This window comes from Aplidium turbinatum, chromosome 3 (assembly GCF_918807975.1).
Source record: "Aplidium turbinatum chromosome 3, kaAplTurb1.1, whole genome shotgun sequence".
NCBI classification, from domain to species: Eukaryota; Metazoa; Chordata; class Ascidiacea; order Aplousobranchia; family Polyclinidae; genus Aplidium; species Aplidium turbinatum.
In genome coordinates, this window is record NC_137474.1 from 9,739,579 (window position 1) to 9,757,316 (window position 17,738).

General features: G+C 37.0%; 1 protein-coding gene across 1 annotated transcript; it reads right to left on the reverse strand.

Moving 5' to 3' along the window:
* Positions 1–1,416: 1,416 nt before the first annotated feature.
* On the reverse strand, positions 1,417–10,789 carry LOC145767427 (bridging integrator 3-like). Its single transcript, XM_082579245.1, has 6 exons — positions 10,666–10,789; positions 7,735–7,821; positions 2,634–2,820; positions 2,198–2,380; positions 1,962–2,096; positions 1,417–1,734 (listed from the first exon to the last, which is right to left on the reverse strand). The coding sequence occupies exons 1-6, from the start codon at positions 10,671–10,673 to the stop codon at positions 1,588–1,590; spliced, it is 747 nt and encodes a 248-aa protein (XP_082435371.1). The 5' UTR covers positions 10,674–10,789; the 3' UTR covers positions 1,417–1,587.
* Positions 10,790–17,738: the final 6,949 nt, after the last annotated feature.

Genomic DNA, 17,738 nt, shown 5'->3' on the forward strand with positions numbered 1-17,738 from the left:
GGGATTCAAGGTAGGGGTAGAGCTGGTTTTAGCGGCATGTTGAATGATTTTGATGTAGGGTATACCAAGTGGATGATGGAACACGTAGCCAACTTGGTCAAGGTGGAGATGTTATCATAAAATTAAACTCGACATCAGAAAAAAGTTCCAACTATAAGGTGTTTGCAGACAATTTGTTTACCAGTTCCCTCTTCTGGAAAAGCTCAATGCATATGGATTTTATTCACTGGTACTGTTTGACAAAACCGACTGCCAAACTGCACCTCGGCAACTGAAAAATAACTTCAAAAACCAGGCCGAGGCTCATTAGGCCATCGAGTGGAAGTTAATCATAACATTACTGCTGTACGGTTGTATGACAAAAAAGGCCGTCACCCTACTTTCGACCCAAACCTGCATTGATCCACAGAAGAACAGCAACAAATTGGACAAAAAACAGCATGTCCAGGTGGCTATACCATCCATAAATATTTAATTACAACCAATACATGGGAGACATAGACATGTTGGATTCATTTCTTGCCAAATATCGCTTCAGAATACGATCTCGAAGATGGTAAATTTATTTAGTTTGGCACATCGTTTGTATTGGCCTTGTCAACAGTTGGCTGCTCTATAGAAGACACTACCGGTTGCTGGGACTACCAGAGAAAAGAATCCTGTCTCAACGTCACTTTCAGGGCCAAGTTGCATCAGCCTTAATCTTGGTAAATACCTCGAGGAAGTGTGGCCGTCCTTCTGCATCACCTCTTCCTCTGAGTAAACGCAAGGTTTCTAACCTTCGATGCGGAGATGTCAGAAAAGATAACATTTCGCACTGGCCAACAAAAGTTAATGAGAGGACAATGTAGATTATGTGAAAAAAATACAAACGTTTTTGCTCTAAATGTAATGTAAGATTGCGTTTTGTGGAAGAAATTGTTTTGTAGATTTTCTTGTCTGAAATGTATGCTGGCATTACTGAATAATGCAAGATTGTTTGATCAGTTTCAGTGTTCAAAATTGAGATCTGTGTGCAGCCAATTATACATTTGGTTTGCTTTTTTTGCTAAATTGTTCTTTCGAAAGGCCCATTATTACGTAAATCTCCCAGACAACAAAATCTGTCATTTTTACATTGACTCTACGTCTGCAGACGTGAAATCAATGTAAAAATGGCTGATTTGTTGGCTGGGGTCACGAAGTCAAAATGTACTGTAAATACCCAATGTGACGTATACGTCACAAGGAAAAAAATTCCCCACGAACGATCAAATGTCTTTTTTTGTGCTAACTATCTTATGTACAAGATATGATTCAAGTAAAGTTTTTCCAACTTGTTTATGTTGGTCTGGGTTCTGCGGGGTAAACAGTGGGTAGTAAATGGAACAATTGCTCCGCAAGAACATCACTTTGATTGCAAGTAAAGCAGCACACCATCAAACTCGGTAACCGGGACTGAGTTAGTTCTTGAGGGCTTTTAATTAAGAGCAGTAAGTTACGGAAAAGGTTTGCTCGACCATCACAACGATTACTGTAGTAATGGAAAGACCAAGTTTAACAAACAGTTCTTCTCATTGTTAGGAGATGACTTCTGAATGGCACCTGTTAATCATCCACAGTGATGGAAAGCAACTTGATATCTTCAAGAATTCGATTTATACTCGAGTCGGTGATTTCATCGTCTTCATTATCTGTATTCATTTCTCTTGCACATCTGTCCAAAGTTTTCAGCGCTTCTTTGTGAAACCAGCACTGTGAGAAAACAGCGAGAATGTAAGATAGCAAAATTTGACTAAGAAAGCGTGAAGTCGCAGATTTCGGCGCAAAAAACACAAATCACTGGAAAGGGAAAAAATAGAACTTTTTTAGCACAGGACTGGTTCATCTTTAAAAAAAACATAACGCAAGAAAAACAAATGAAACGAAAATACGTGCACTAACATCATGTGATGACAAATAGGCTACCCTACATTACATACTTGCGTGCTCAGCAGTGCTTCCATAGAAGGGTGAAAAAAGGATAATCTAGAATTGTAAAGTTCAGGAAGTTCTTTCATTAGAAGTGCATTTTTTTGCTCAAAATCTTCTTTCACGGGTTGTAGCTCTTTTCTGACCTGGAAGTGGAATAAGCATCATTGAAATGTGAGCATCACACAGACGTAGTCAACACTCATTAAAGTTGATTAAATCAAAATTTACTAACAAAACTACAAACCGCTTCTATCTTGACAGTATTAGCAGCAGTGTGTTCCTTTTCCTCATACTTTTCAAGTTTTGCCTGCACTTTGTTGTACTCTTGCAATGCCTTTTCTCGCGCTTTGATATGCATGGATGTATTAGGAAATATATTGTTGTACTGCTTCATGGGAGTTACGATCGAATGCTGGATCATATTGGCCTTTAAGAACAAGTGCTTGTGTGAACAATTTTCTTATAACTGTGTCATGTGATGATAACACTTCATTCATACGTTGATACAGTTAACATAAAACACCAGTTGAATAATCTGCATTCACAAGGTATGGTGCAACTTTGTACAGGAGAAAATCTACAACTTAAGTCAAGAAACGACTTCAATAAAAATAACAGTATTGTGCAATGTGCAATTGTGCATGCACTGTTATGAAATAAATTGATAAACTTGTGCGAACCTTGTCAGCTGCCAACATGGCTTGTTTGTTCATTGCAAGTTCAAATTCTTTTAAACATGGTGTTGCATTGTCTGCAAGGTCATTTGCCAAATCAAAGCCAACTTTTCCTGCTGCTCTGCTCTGAGCGTTAATTGCGGCAACTATTTTCTTGCTATCTTTGTTGATCTTTTTGCTTGATTCTTCTAAGCTGTGAGAATAGATATATATATATGTTTTGAGTGGTCCATATCGTATCAATTCTATAATTATACGGTACTACACTTAGGAGCAAAATGGTTGAAATGCCTGATCAAGCAAACCTTTCCAAAAGTAGACTTTCAGCACTGGATATCCCTTTCATTCAAAACCACTGAAAATAACAATTTAGTTTTCAAAACATTTGCTTATCATGGGTTTAACTTTACTACATCAATTACTTTGTTGAACATAACTTTATTAAGTGAAGTTGTTTCGCTTTTGTGAACGAATAGATACGGTAGAAGCAATACGGTATGTAATTACTTCATGCATTGAATTTGTTCCTTTACTTTCGCAATACTCTTACAATTAAACCACCAATTATGTCAGTGAACCAAAGGCATTATGGGTTACACATAGTTTCTCACCACTTTTTGTACAGCACACTGTTTGAATACACATTACACAAAAACCTCTAGTAAAGGGCCAAAGGGGTAGGTACACAATCTTTCACCATTGCCAGCTGCATCTTTTATTCCTCATTAATAGGGTGGAGTGAAAAATTTTTTTTTTTTCAAATCAAAAAATCAGATTAACCAAAAGTGGCGTATGGACCTAAAACCAACTTCTGAGAAGGTTTTGGGTTTGTGCCACCTACACCCAGGTGGCCCATAATTTTTAAAGGTCATCCGAGGGTCAAATTTCATGAAAATCCCATAACTTGGAAACCGGTTAAGCTAGAATGTTGGTTTTTGGCTTAAAATTTCCAGAAGGTCCATGTTTATATATGCTCTAATGCAACTTTTGTCTCTATTTTAACTACATAAGCTGATAATAATAAAAAATGACGTTTTAGTTTGAAAGCTATGTAACGTGAAGACGTGAAAATGCTATATTTGATCTATTTGCACCTATAGTTATGTGTTAAGGCATAATAGATACAAACTGACTAAGTACTGCTTAAAATACTTTCTAAGTAGTTAGTACAAAAGATATACAAGCAACAATCTTGGATATGTGACAAAAAAACTCAATGACAAAAATAATGTAGCAAAGACTCATATGCAATAATGTTACAATGTTATTTGACATTAAGTTTCAAAATTAACATCTTTGGTTTCCATAAAATTAATAAGAAATTATTTACAATCAGGGTCCATTATAAAAATTATCATGTGGTAAAAAAATATTGAAAACCTTCAACCTGAAAACATCAGGACTATCAAAGTCAGAAATAATATATTTCGACTCTGATCCATTGCAAATTTGGGCAAGGCTGACTGGGCTTTGGTAAAGACCGTTGCTAACCTTAATCCACCACTGTTTGCAATGAGTGTTACAGAAACTATGACATCAACTCATTTGTATTTACACGTATCCAATAGCAATACACAGCACAAGTTTATGAAATAACTAGCACGGCAAAATATATTAGTTTTGTTGATACTGGTTCCAACAATTTAAGCTTATTCTAAACATCACTCCTATGAAAATGCTTGCTTGATTGTTTATTAATTAAATACTAAATTAAGAATTTGGCTATGTAGCGAACTGTTGCTTTGTGTTGAATCTCTTCATGAGTTTTCGCGATCTTATTTTCTGACGTATATGACCGTCCCTTCTTTCAAATCCGGCGACAGCTGATGAAGCTTCGGTTACCAGCTTAATATGCCTTTCAACGGCTTGGCTGTGACATGGGTGCTCGAGTTTTAACTTGTTCTGTCTAAAATCTTCAATATCTTCATTCTTCAAATGTTGTAATGCAGGTGGCTTATACATGGCTTTCAGATATAATTTATAATATACTTTAGCAGTTGGATTAATTTTTGGAATTTGAAACTTTCGGACTTCTTGATATGAACTGTGACCAAACTCTTCAGTGGTTGTTAATTCTTGAAGGTTGCTGCCATCATCAACACAATCAAATGCCTCATTTTCAATGACATACTGTCCTGCTGCTCGTCGCATGCTAAGCACCTTATTAACCCCAAGCCGGCGAACGCTTTCATCGTCATCTGCCAGCATTGCCAACAAAACATTTTCATGGTGCGCAAAATATGCATTTCTTTGAAGAACTTTCAATGCAATATCTCGTACATTTTTCTTTGGAAACTTTACCACACGATCAACAATACTGTAGAAATTTATTGGTCCATCAGTAATCTTGCTCTTGAGCTTGATTTGGAACCAGCTAGGGAAATAGACTTTGAGTAAAAACTCCACCATAGTGCACAATGTTGGCGATGCATTTTCTTCAGACACATAAAAACGCAGTATACGACACCCAAGTGTTAACCAACGTGAGTGACATAATCCACCAACTTCTAGCAGCTCAAGGTTAGCATCTACACATCCCAACATGACAGCAAAGCTTATTCGATACGCATAATATTGATCACTGCTTAAATCATCAATTATGTCATTCGGGATGACAGGAAACTTTGGGTTAGGAATAGCCTTGAACTTCACCACGCTCCATTCAGAAACTGCACCATGTAACTTTTTACCCAGAGGTCCTGAGAATGAATCCGGACCTGCTGTAAGACCATCCAGTTCTTGGAAAATGTGCCTTAGTGGCAGCTCATTTAAATGGAGCAAGCATACAACCCATTGCAATGGCCGTCCCAGTAAAGCTTCTAAGGATGCAATACAGCCACTTTTGATACCTGTCATTGTAGCTGTTCCATCAGAACCAACAATCTTTAACACCTTTTCTAACGATGTGCCCTTAATGACATTGAATATAGTCTTGGCTATATTAACACCAGTTCCCTCTTCTGGAGCTACATGTGAAAGGTAAAAAGAACCGGGTTCACCTACGATCACATAATGCTCTTCAATATTTGTTTGGCGATAATATGTCCCGTGGGATTCGGCCATCATTAATGTTGCATCTTTTTTTCCGTCAATGAATATGGAATCCACATGACTGAAAAGCTCCTTCTCTGTTTGTCTTATTTCTGCTCGATATTTTTCTCGTTGTCTCCTCAATTTGCTTCTGTCAATAACATGTGTTTTATTGTCGTCAGTTATGATGCCAAATGCTTTCAGTGTTGCTGAAGCTACAGCTGCGCCAGCTCTGTCTGAAAGTTCATACCTCTCACAGACCAGGGCAATTTCTCTAAGCGATGCACGGTTCTGTTGCTGAACTTTTTTCTTTGGGCTAACATACTTATCACTTAGTGATGATACCTCTGAACATCCAGTATCACTAGTGTCAGTTTCTGAACTCAATATCGATGACACAGCATTAACAGAGGTTGTTGCAAGCATGTTGTCCTGAATTGTGTTTGAACATACTTTTTGTACAAAATTTAAATCTGAAGTGTCCAATGTTTCAATTGTGTCAAGGCATTTTCCGATTCTTGGACCCTTTTGATCTTGATAAAATGCAAAGTCTTTCTCATTCATCTTCAGCTTATGTAATTCTTCCAGTTTACGTCTTTGTTTTTGGTCATGACAAAATATATCAAACAAATCATCAATATCAAGCAAAAATTCTTTTGTCCTGAGTTCCAAATTTGCACTTTTTGTAGCTGCCCATTTTCCTTTTTTAGGCCGAGATTCCATGTATCTAAAATCTTTAACTACCTTTTGAAGTCTAAAAACTACACCATTTACAGTGATGCAATAAACATTGCAGTGAATCCAACGCTCAACAAGTTCGGAAGCGATGTTAACAATTGCTGCTTTTGTTCTCCAGTTCCGCTCATGCAACAATCTTTGTAGTACATCTCTTTTTGTGGGAAGAACACCCATAGGGAATGAACCAGTACTCCTAAACTTATACTCTCCTTGACGTTCACAAATCCTTGTCACAGCCTTTCTTGTAAGCATTTTAAACAACAGTTTAAGGTTATTTCAAAACTCAGTAATATAGTTTCACGGTCTGAATTTTACAAAATAAATGTGCAGCGTTCAAAATACACAGTTCACATTTTCAAAATACAATTGGGCAGGATAGTACAGTACAACCAAACTTCTGCACTGTCATAATTTTTCGAACATACATGCCCATTGACAGAAATACAGCATATGGGCCAGCAATATCAACATAACAATTCTAGGCTATTTCAAGTGCATTTCTATATGATCGGTTTATTAGCTGACAAACTGAAACTCACCAGTAACACCTACACTAGGTTACTGCAAATTGTACTGAGCCATGTGCACCTAGCCGAATGTCATGGATGAATAAGCACCAATGAACAGTGTAGTTCCATAGAAATCATGTGGTGCAACGGCAAAGAAAAGGGAGGGATGATCATTGATCATTGCTATTACAATATTCTATTGTTAAAGATTCCATTTGAAAATCGAACATGATGATGGATGCTATGTTTTTCATGAGAATTAGGCAAAAACTTTATTTTGGCAAATTCTGGCTTAGGTGGTAGAAATAGAGACAAAAGTTGCAATATAACAGATATAAACATGGACCTTCTGAAAATTTTAAGCCAAGAACCAACATTCTAGCTTAACCGGTTTCCAAGTTATGAGATTTTCATGAAATTTGACCCTCGGATGACCTTTAAAAATTATGGGCCACCTGGGTGTAGGTGGCACAAACCCAAAACCTTTTCAGAAGTTGGTTTTAGGTCCATACGCCACTTTTGGTTAATCTGATTTTTTGATTTGAAAAAAAAAATTTTTTTCACTCCACCCTACTCATTAATCAACTTTTTTATCACTGAAATTAGAAAGAATAGCTAAACCTTGCAAAAGCAGGACCCCCACACTATTCCTGGCTTTCGGTGCAATAAAGCAATTGATATGTTTATTGTTTAAGCATTATGCAATTACCCAATGTCATTTGTATTTTTAAATACGCAATATCTCAGGAAAAAAAAGTTATGGTAGATGTACCGTACCAATGTATAAAAAATGGTTTACATTAGTCAAAACAAGATTTTAAACTACGTACTGCTGCATTTTCGTACATTCCCGTTCAAAGTCTCTTTCCTCTGCCTTTGTGATGAGACTTCGTTTCGCTTGTCGATTAAATAAGTTCCTGTGAAACATTTAGTACAATTACTGCCACATTCGTTTCTTTTAATAAATAAACATTAAACAAGCATGTCAATGAAACAAACTTATATCAAAAGAGAAAACAACAGAATAGATACAAATCTAGTGACCGACTACGTTTGCACCAAAGGATAGGCTAAGTAACCTGAATAAAAGTTATCATTTTAAAGAAATGCTTTGATTTTAACAGAGAATTTTGATCAAGTAGGCTAGGCTAAATTTATTTTTTTAAAGTTGTATCTCTTTACAAGATAGTATTATTATTCTATTTACTTGCATCAGATAAAGCTGTCCATATGTAAAACAACAAAATAATACAAGCAAGAAATTGCAAATGCACAAAGAATCACTTTTGATGTCGTTTTAACTAAGTTGAATCTAGTTTAAACTAAGCTATACCAATATCATTTATTACTATTGCACAAAGACAATATAACAAATATTGCTGAGGCCACCCAAATTGATTTCTAACAGAATTTTATATTTTTGTTTCAATGGAATAGGCCTATACTAATATATACAATTTCCTTCTTGTCATCTGGTTTTTTTTTTCGCTGAGACTTTTCGGTTATTTGTCCGAAATCACTTGAAAAAATTCGATCATTTTTTATTTATTTTGGTCATTTTTGGTTATAGTCAATTGACTATTTTTTTTTGACCGAATTGACTATACATTTTTTTGGACATTTTGCTATAAAATCGGTCAATAACCGAAAAAAAAACCCAGTTTGTCATAACAATGAGCTAGGCTATATTCAACATAGCAGTTGACTTCTAAAATCAATATATATTTTACTGCTATTGCAACAAATGTAAATGCAATAAATAGCTGAAGGCAACGAAAAACCACAGTCATCCCTCAGCTGCTCCCATTTAGTAGGATTACCAGGATTCAACCTATTCTGTCCCCTGAATACTTTGTTCCCTGATTTCGTCCCTTGAAAAGATAGAGAAAAAAATAGATTAAAGCCGATGTCGCTGATCGGAGTTTCGGCAAACATTTTAAAATTCTCCCCTTGAATTAATCATTGCGTTTTTATGGGCCACCACAAAATAAGTATGACTAACCCTTAACACTAATCTTAATTCGATAACCATAACCGGAAAGTGAGGTTTGGTTTATCAACTATTATTTCAAGATACTTAGCGTGGTCAACTGTTTCGACAACTCTGATCAGCGACTTCAGCTCTGTTGAATCTTTTCAGGGGACAAAGTGTTCAGAGTATGGAATAGGTTGCACCTGGCTTACCATTTGTCTCATTTTAGGCGGGACAGTCCCACTTTTTAACATCTTGACCCGCACCCAAAGCAGTCAGCCAATTGTACCACTTTGCAAATACTAGTAGAAGAAAGCCATGTAATATGAATCCCGTGTTATTTTAGCAAAACAAAGAAAAATTTATTAGTCTTCTAACAGCTTTGGGGAAAATTTATCTACCGGTAATTGTGCTGTTGAGAGTTATGAGGGACAAGGGTATGAAAGTTTGAAGCTGGTTTGATGCTGCAGATAGAGAAATTTTTTTTTTTTTTATTAATAGATGAATGAACTTCTAAGTTTTGATTAATGTTTTGCTAAGTTTTGCAACAGATTTTTCTGCTGTTTTGTCTAGTGAGCTTTGCACATTGCTCAACAAGTGCATAAAGTTTAGAATTGACAAGAAATCATTAAATTTAAAAATTAAGTTTGAATCACTGCAAATAAACGTATTCAAAACTTTTACTTTGGCCGACACCATTTCACACTCCGTAATCTATGTCGGCAATGAATTTGCCGCAGCAAAATGTGTTAATTTTGAAAACTGCCGAGCTGGAGACAACAGCTGTTTGTCCAGTGTATAAGTTGAACCTGCCTTTTTGAGGTAAAAATCACTTGCGAACATCTCCACCTTTACCCGAGTATATACGATATTTGATAAAAGACCATAAAGACTTTCGATAAAAAACAGAAGAGAAAATACTTCGCCGTATTAACGCTGGGAAGGTAAGTAATTAGCAAAACAAGGTTAATAAAACTGATAACGGGTTTCCACTCTGCTTGAGATCATGATTTTTGCGTTTTATTTCGATAACTTCACTGTCTTGATCGTTGTTATTCACTCGCACGAAAAGAAAATGAATCGGCTTGTTTTCTAACTGTTCCAATTATGAGCTATCAATATCAAAATTTTTACGACTAGGGGTACTGCATGTGTAAAACTAATCGTTTCAAGCAACAGTTCTAATAAATTCGGTTTGTGACCTAAGTGTCAATATAAACAAGACACTAAGCTTAATCAACGACCATTTTCATTGAGTAAAATAGCGTTATGGTTATGACATCATCACCTTTCTCGCCCCCCCCCCCCAAGGTTTTTTGAAAAATTGGCGCTTACCATACCGTATGCTCTCGATCACATACAATACGGTCAATGATAATACCGGGATGGCTTTCAATGTAGGCATATATAATAATATCAATAATGGTATAATTCAATCAATATCGGAAAATGTAAAGTTTACAGCTAAGGAGTCTTGGTCTTTTAAGGCGTCCTGCTTTGAAGTCTCAAAAATATTGTAAGCCTATTGAGGGTATGTTATTTTTTGTCAGTTCTTAAGTCGATAACGAGGAGGCTCTCGACAAGTGGCTCCTCGTTTCTCATCCCGTGAAAAACATCTGCACCCAAGCTGAAATGAAACTGGTCAATAAAGAGCCTCTACCCGGACGGCACAACTGCAGAGGCCAATAGATAAGTTCATAACTAATATAACCTTATCACAAAACAAAGAGGTATACTATGAACAACAAATCTCAGTGTAAAACACAATTTTAGTTTAAAACAAACTCACCAGCTCATGATATAGATTGTTTTAAAATACGAAAAAGTCTTGTAAATTCAAATTTCAACAACTGTTGTGCTTGCTTCAGTAGGTCACAGTAAAATTAGGCTTTTATTTACCACCGTCATTCTGGCAGAATAGTTTTTCCGCTTTCCGCCTAAAAAAGTCATCCGTGAATAAGTGCGAGGCATAAAATGCGACCTGACATACCTTCGAAAAACCTTGAATAAAACAATAACCCGCAACACGTGCCACTTAAATTTTACATGCATCGGATTCAGTATTAAATTACCTTTCCAGGGATGTGCACCAATAGGTGAGCATTTGGAAGGAACTCCCAGCAGAACGCTTCAAAGATGCTGGAGGAAATATTTACGATAAACATTAAAATAATATGATTTTTGCATAATTGACACCTCTTCAAACATGTTGAAATAAAACTTTAATCCGCAACACGTGCCACTTAAATTTTGCATGCATCGGATTCAGTATTAAATTACCTTTCCAGGGATGTGCACCAATAGGTGGGCATTTGGAAGGAACTCCCAGCAGAACGGTTCAAAGATGGAGGATATATTTACGATAAACATTAAAATAATATGATTTTTGCATAATAGACACCACTTCAAACATGTTGAAATAAAACTTTAATCCGCAACACGTGCCACTTAAATTTTGCAAGCATTGGATTCAGTATTAAATTACCTTTCAAGGGATGTACACCAATAGGTGGGCATTTGGAAGGAACTCCCAGCAGAACGCTCCAAAATGGAGGATATATTTACGATAAACATTAAAACAATACGATTTTTGCATAATTGACACCTCTTCAAACATCTTGAAATAAAACTTTAATCCGCAACACGTGCCACGTAAATTTTGCAAGCATCGGATTCAGTATTAAATTACCTTTCAAGGGATGTGCACCAATAGGTGGGCATTTGAAAGAAACTCCCAGCAGAACGGTTCAAAGATGCTGGAGGAAATATTTACGATAAACATTAAAAAAATATGATTTTTGCATAATAGACACCACTTCAAACATCTTGAAATAAAACTTTAATCCGCAACACGTGCCACTTAAATTTTGCATGCATCGGATTCAGTATTAAATTACCTTTCAAGAGATGTGCACCAATAGGTGGGCATTTTGAAGGAACTCCCAGCAGAACGCTTCAAAGATGGAGGGTATATTTACGATAAACATTCAAATAATATGATTTTTGCATAATAGACACCACTTCAAACAACTTCGAATAAAACTTTAATCCGCAACACGTGCCACGTAAATTTTACTTGCATCGGATTCAGTATTAAATTACCTTTCCAGGGATGTGCACCAATACGTGGGCATTTGGAAGGAACTCCCAGCAGAACGCTTCAAAGATGCTGAAGAAAATATTTACGATAAACATTAAAATAATAAAATTTTTGCATAATAGACACCTCATCAAACATTATGAAATAAAACTTTAATCCGCAACACGTGCCACTTAAATTTTACAAGCATCGGATTCAGTATTAAATTACCTTTCCAGGGATGTGCACCAATAGGTGGGCATTTAGAAGGAACTCCCAGCAGAACGCTTCAAAGATGGAGGATACACTTACGATAAACATTAAAATAATATGATTTTTGCATAATAGACACAACTTCAAACATCTTCGAATAGAACTATAATCCGCAACACGTGCCACGTAAATTTTGCATGCATCGGATTTAGTATTAAATTACCTTTCAAGGGATGTGCACCAATAGGTGGGCATTTGAAAGGAACTCCCAGCAGAACGGTTCAAAGATGCTGGAGGAAATATTTACGATAAACATTAAAATAATACGATTTTTGCATAATAGACACCTCTTCAAACATGTTGAAATAAAACTTTAATCCGCAACACGTGCCACGTAAATTTTGCATGCATCGGATTTAGTATTAAATTACCTTTCAAGGGATGTGCACCAATAGGTGGGCATTTGGAAGAAACTCCCAGCAGAACGGTTCAAAGATGCTGGAGGAAATATTTACGATAAACATTAAAATAGTATGATTTTTGCATAATTGACACCTCTTCAAACATGTTGAAATAAAAGTTTAATCCGCAACACGTGCCACGTAAATTTTGCATGCATCGGATTTAGTATTAAGTTACCTTTCCAGGGATGTGCACCAATAGGTGGGCATTTGGAAGGAACTCCCAGCAGAACGGTTCAAAGATGGAGGATATATTTACGATAAACATTAAAATAATATGATTTTTGCATAATAGACACCACTTCAAACATGTTGAAATAAAACTTTAATCCGCAACACGTGCCACTTAAATTTTGCATGCATCGGATTTAGTATTAAATTACCTTTCAAGGGATGTGCACCAATAGGTGGGCATTTGGAAGGAACTCCCAGCAGAACGCTCCAAAGATGGAGGATATACTTACGATAAACATTAAAATAATACAATTTTTACATAATTGACACCACTTCAAACATCTTGAAATACAACTTTAATCCGCAACACGTCCCACTTAAATTTTGCATGCATCGGATTCAGTATTAAATTACCTTTCCAGGGATGTGCACCAATAGGTGGGCATTTGGAAGGAACTCCCAGAAGAACGCTCCAAAGATGGAGGATATATTTACGATAAACATTAAAATAATATGATTTTTGCATAATAGACACCACTTCAAACAACTTCGAATAAAACTTTAATCCGCAACACGTGCCACGTAAATTTTACTTGCATCGGATTCAGTATTAAATTACCTTTCCAGGGATGTGCACCAATACGTGGGCATTTTGAAGGAACTCCCAGCAGAACGCTTCAAAGATGCTGGAGAAAATATTTACGATAAACATTCAAATAATACAATTTTTGCATAATAGACACCTCATCAAACATTATGAAATAAAACTTTAATCCGCAACACGTGCCACTTAAATTTTACAAGCATCGGATTCAGTATTAAATTACCTTTCCAGGGATGTGCACCAATAGGTGGGCATTTGAAAGGAACTCCCAGCAGAACGCTCCAAAGATGGAGGATACACTTACGATAAACATTAAAATAATACGATTTTTGCATAATAGACACAACTTCAAACATCTTCGAATAGAACTATAATCCGCAACACGTGCCACGTAAATTTTGCATGCATCGGATTTAGTATTAAATTACCTTTCAAGGGATGTGCACCAATAGGTGGGCATTTGAAAGGAACTCCCAGCAGAACGGTTCAAAGATGCTGGAGGAAATATTTACGATAAACATTAAAATAATACGATTTTTGCATAATAGACACCTCTTCAAACATGTTGAAATAAAACTTTAATCCGCAACACGTGCCACGTAAATTTTGCATGCATCGGATTCAGTATTAAATTACCTTTCAAGGGATGTGCACCAATAGGTGGGCATTTGGAAGGAACTCCCAGCAGAACGATTCAAAGATGCTGGAGGAAATATTTACGATAAACATTAAAATAATATGATTTTTGCATAATTGACACCACTTCAAACATGTTGAAATAAAACTTTAATCCGCAACACGTGCCACTTAAATTTTGCATGCATCGGATTCAGTATTAAATTACCTTTCCAGGGATGTGCACCAATAGGTGGGCATTTGGAAGGAACTCCCAGCAAAACGGTTCAAAGATGGAGGATATATTTACGATAAACATTAAAATAATATGATTTTTGCATAATTGACACCACTTCAAACATCTTCAAATAAAACTTTAATCCGCAACACGTGCCACTTAAATTTTGCATGCATCGGATTCAGTATTAAATTACCTTTCCAGGGATGTGCACCAATAGGTGGGCATTTGGAAGAAACTCCCAGCAGAACGATTCAAAAATGGAGGATATATTTAAGATAAACATTAAAATAATACGACTTTTGCATAATAGACACCACTTCAAACATCTTGAAATAAAACGTTAATCCGCAACACGTGCCACTTAAATTTTACATGCATCGGATTTAGTATTAAATTACCTTTCCAGGGATGTGCACCAATAGGTGGGCATTTGGAAGGTACTCCCAGCAGAACGCTTCAAAAATGGAAGATATATTTACGATAAACATTAAAATAATACGATTTTTGCATAATAGACACTACTTCAAACATCTTCGAATAGAATTTTAATCCGCAACACGTGCCACGTAAATTTTGCATGCATCGGATTCAGTATTAAATTACCTTTCCAGGGATGTGCACCAATAGGTGGGCATTTGGAAGGAACTCCCAGCAGAACGCTTCAAAGATGGAGGAAATATTTAAGATAAACATTAAAATAATACGATTTTTGCATTTTATACAAGCGCGTTAGAGGAGCGTCGAACTAAGAACCTTCAGTGTGCTAGACCAGTTTGATTACCATTCCACTATCCGACCACTGACGCCAGAGTGGACAATATGGCGTATTGAAGCTAGTACCGGCGCAAAAATAACCTGCTAGTTAGATGATTGTCAGTAAAATAAGGAAATTACAGTAGGCTACTACTATACATACTTGTATTCTGTTACCAATTTGCTTGAAAGTCATGCATCGATACAATTTACCCCATGGAAGATCCTTTCATGGACAAAGGACAAAGCCACTTCGTTATACTTGCAGTGTCGGAGGCCGAAAATGTGCTACTCTCCACGCAAAGTCTTCAATTGGGAAACCTAACATGCTGCTGCTTGGGGATAGCAACGCCAGAAACATCGTGAAGCCGCAGGTTAAAACTTATTTTTTGGACAGACTGAAATCGCTTAGGCTAAAGGTTCAAGTGCGGAGATCATTTCGGTGACCATATTAAAGTTGCATCAAAGTTAGTTATTATTTATTAGATTTTGATTGATTGATGTGATCTTTATCCTCGAACTTGGAAAGCTTCTTGCTTAGCCTAATCCTGGCAGTTTCACATACTTGTAGAGGATTTGAATCACTGACGCAGGCCCGATCACGGAGATTGACCGAGTGAAGTTTCCGATTGTTGAAGTGTTGCCTGGGAATTATTCCATCCATTAGGTGCCGCTGAATGGACACCAGTCCTTAGAATGCGTTGCTCAAGCGCATATTCCAAGAGTCGAACCAGTGCCGTGTGTTCTTGAAGCTTCTTCGTTCACGAAGTCGTGCGCTAACCCACTGACCTATCGGAGCGGACATATTTTAATAGAAACGTTTTAGTTAAACTTCAAAAACATAAAGCATGTTTCTTAATCGCAGATTGTTCGTCCATCAGCATCGAGTCCGTTTTCGCTGTCAGCGGTATCTATGCCCGGTGGAAAACTGCGCGATGGCATACGACAGATTCTTGACGGAAGGGTGTTCCAGAACGTGTCTCTTGTATTATTGGCTTTGGGCACAAACGACATTCTTTCTTATAGGTTTGATGAGGAAACTTTTAAAAGAGATGCGATGGAGTTAGTGAAAACTGCTCAGACAAAGTATCCTTTAGCAAAGGTATGCATAACATTTTGAAGTATAGATATAAGTTATATTTTTTTTCAACCATACCAAATGTTTTAAACGGTGGCTCAGCCATGGATCAAGAGAGCGAGCACTTCCGTTCCCTAAGTTTTGTCAATTTTAATTTAACGTTTTTATATTTCTACGTACCGTATTTACGTTTTTTGTAAGTATTAATGTTTTTATATGAGCGAAGTAGCCTATATTGTCGTTGAGAAATTCAAAGCTTAATTGACTGCAAAGGTTTTGATGCTTGTGCTCTTTTAGTCACATGATGAATAATTGAGCATTAAATATGTCTTGCACATTTACCCGAAACACAAACTTCAGAAGAAAATATGCATGGCTTTTAATTACACTTAAAAAAAAGCACTTTCAAAAGAAAAAGTTCCTTGCTTTTAAATAGCGAATATGCCAAAATGTATTCTGCAGTAGAATTCGCCTGTAGTGACGACTTCGGCTATAGTGATATCATATTTCGCCTAAAATAACACTTGTTGCAAATTCCCATTTGCATACACTACAGCAGAGTGACCTGCAGTTCTTGCAGTTTCTGCTTCTGGTTGTCGTCATTAGCCTGGAAAAGTTTCCAGTTACCAGGATCCACCACGTGGAGGTAGGCGACATGAATCCCTGGCCGCTTCAATGCTTGCTCGACACGCTAGGGCAGTGTTTCTCAACCTTTTTTGGCCCAACGCCCCCTTCATGAGCTGGCAAAATTTTACCGCCCCCCCCCCCAACAATAACGATTAATTACGAAAAGCAAATATAAAACAATAAATACTATTAATACTACAAAAAGTGCTCAATGTCAAGCAAAAACCAAGCAGAACGAATTACATTAAATATAGGCTATTACCAGTCTTTAAAACCCTTACAGCCTGTTTTACCCTAAAAGGTGGATCATCAGAACGTCCTTATTCAAATAGAATTCTATTGGAATATAGGGACCTTCTGATGATCCCCCTGTTAGGGTAAAGGAGACTATAGTAACTATATTTGATGAAAAACAAATATATATTTGCGAGCATGAAAACAGTATAGGCCCTACTGATAGTCAATGTGAACCTTGGGCTTGGAGAGAAAGTGCCAGTTTCTTCACATCCGGTGTAAAGCCAGTGAGAAACATTCGAAGTTCACCTCTTATGTCAAGTGGGTTTCGCTGTTTGGTGTGGCAGAACAGCACAGCTGAATTCCTTTTCCACCAGCTATGAGGTAGGAAATGCTACCATGAAGATACGAGCTCTTTGACGAAATCGTTACGCTGGGCGATAGATGGGTTAAACCAGAATGGTCCCTAATAATCAAAACGCCCCCCTTAAGCCGAGGTAATCATACCGCCCCCCCTGAAAAATCAAAACGCCCCCTGGGGGCGGTACCGTCCCCGTTGAGAACCACTGCGCTAGGGCATAATGGACTCTGCTGCGTGTCAGTGCAATGCGACGGAGCAAACAGCCAACAACATCATCTTTGAATGTCCCGTCTATTCTCCTTCCAACGGAACAACAGGCCTCCGCACACTTGACGATCTGACCAAAAGTAGGCTTCAAGTCCTTCCTTTCGACTGACCTTCATACGAACGACGACAGTGTAGAGTGGAACTCGTGTACAGCA

What these genes read in the sequence shown, in the direction of transcription:
- LOC145767427 (XM_082579245.1), bottom strand. An exon ending in GAATGTACGAAAATGCAGCA is followed by an intron (nt 2,821 to 7,734) that starts GTACGTAGTTTA and finishes CTATTCTCACAG; the next exon opens with CTTAGAAGAATCAAGCAAAA. An exon ending in CCATGTTGGCAGCTGACAAG is followed by an intron (nt 2,381 to 2,633) that starts GTTCGCACAAGT and finishes TTGTTCTTAAAG; the next exon opens with GCCAATATGATCCAGCATTC.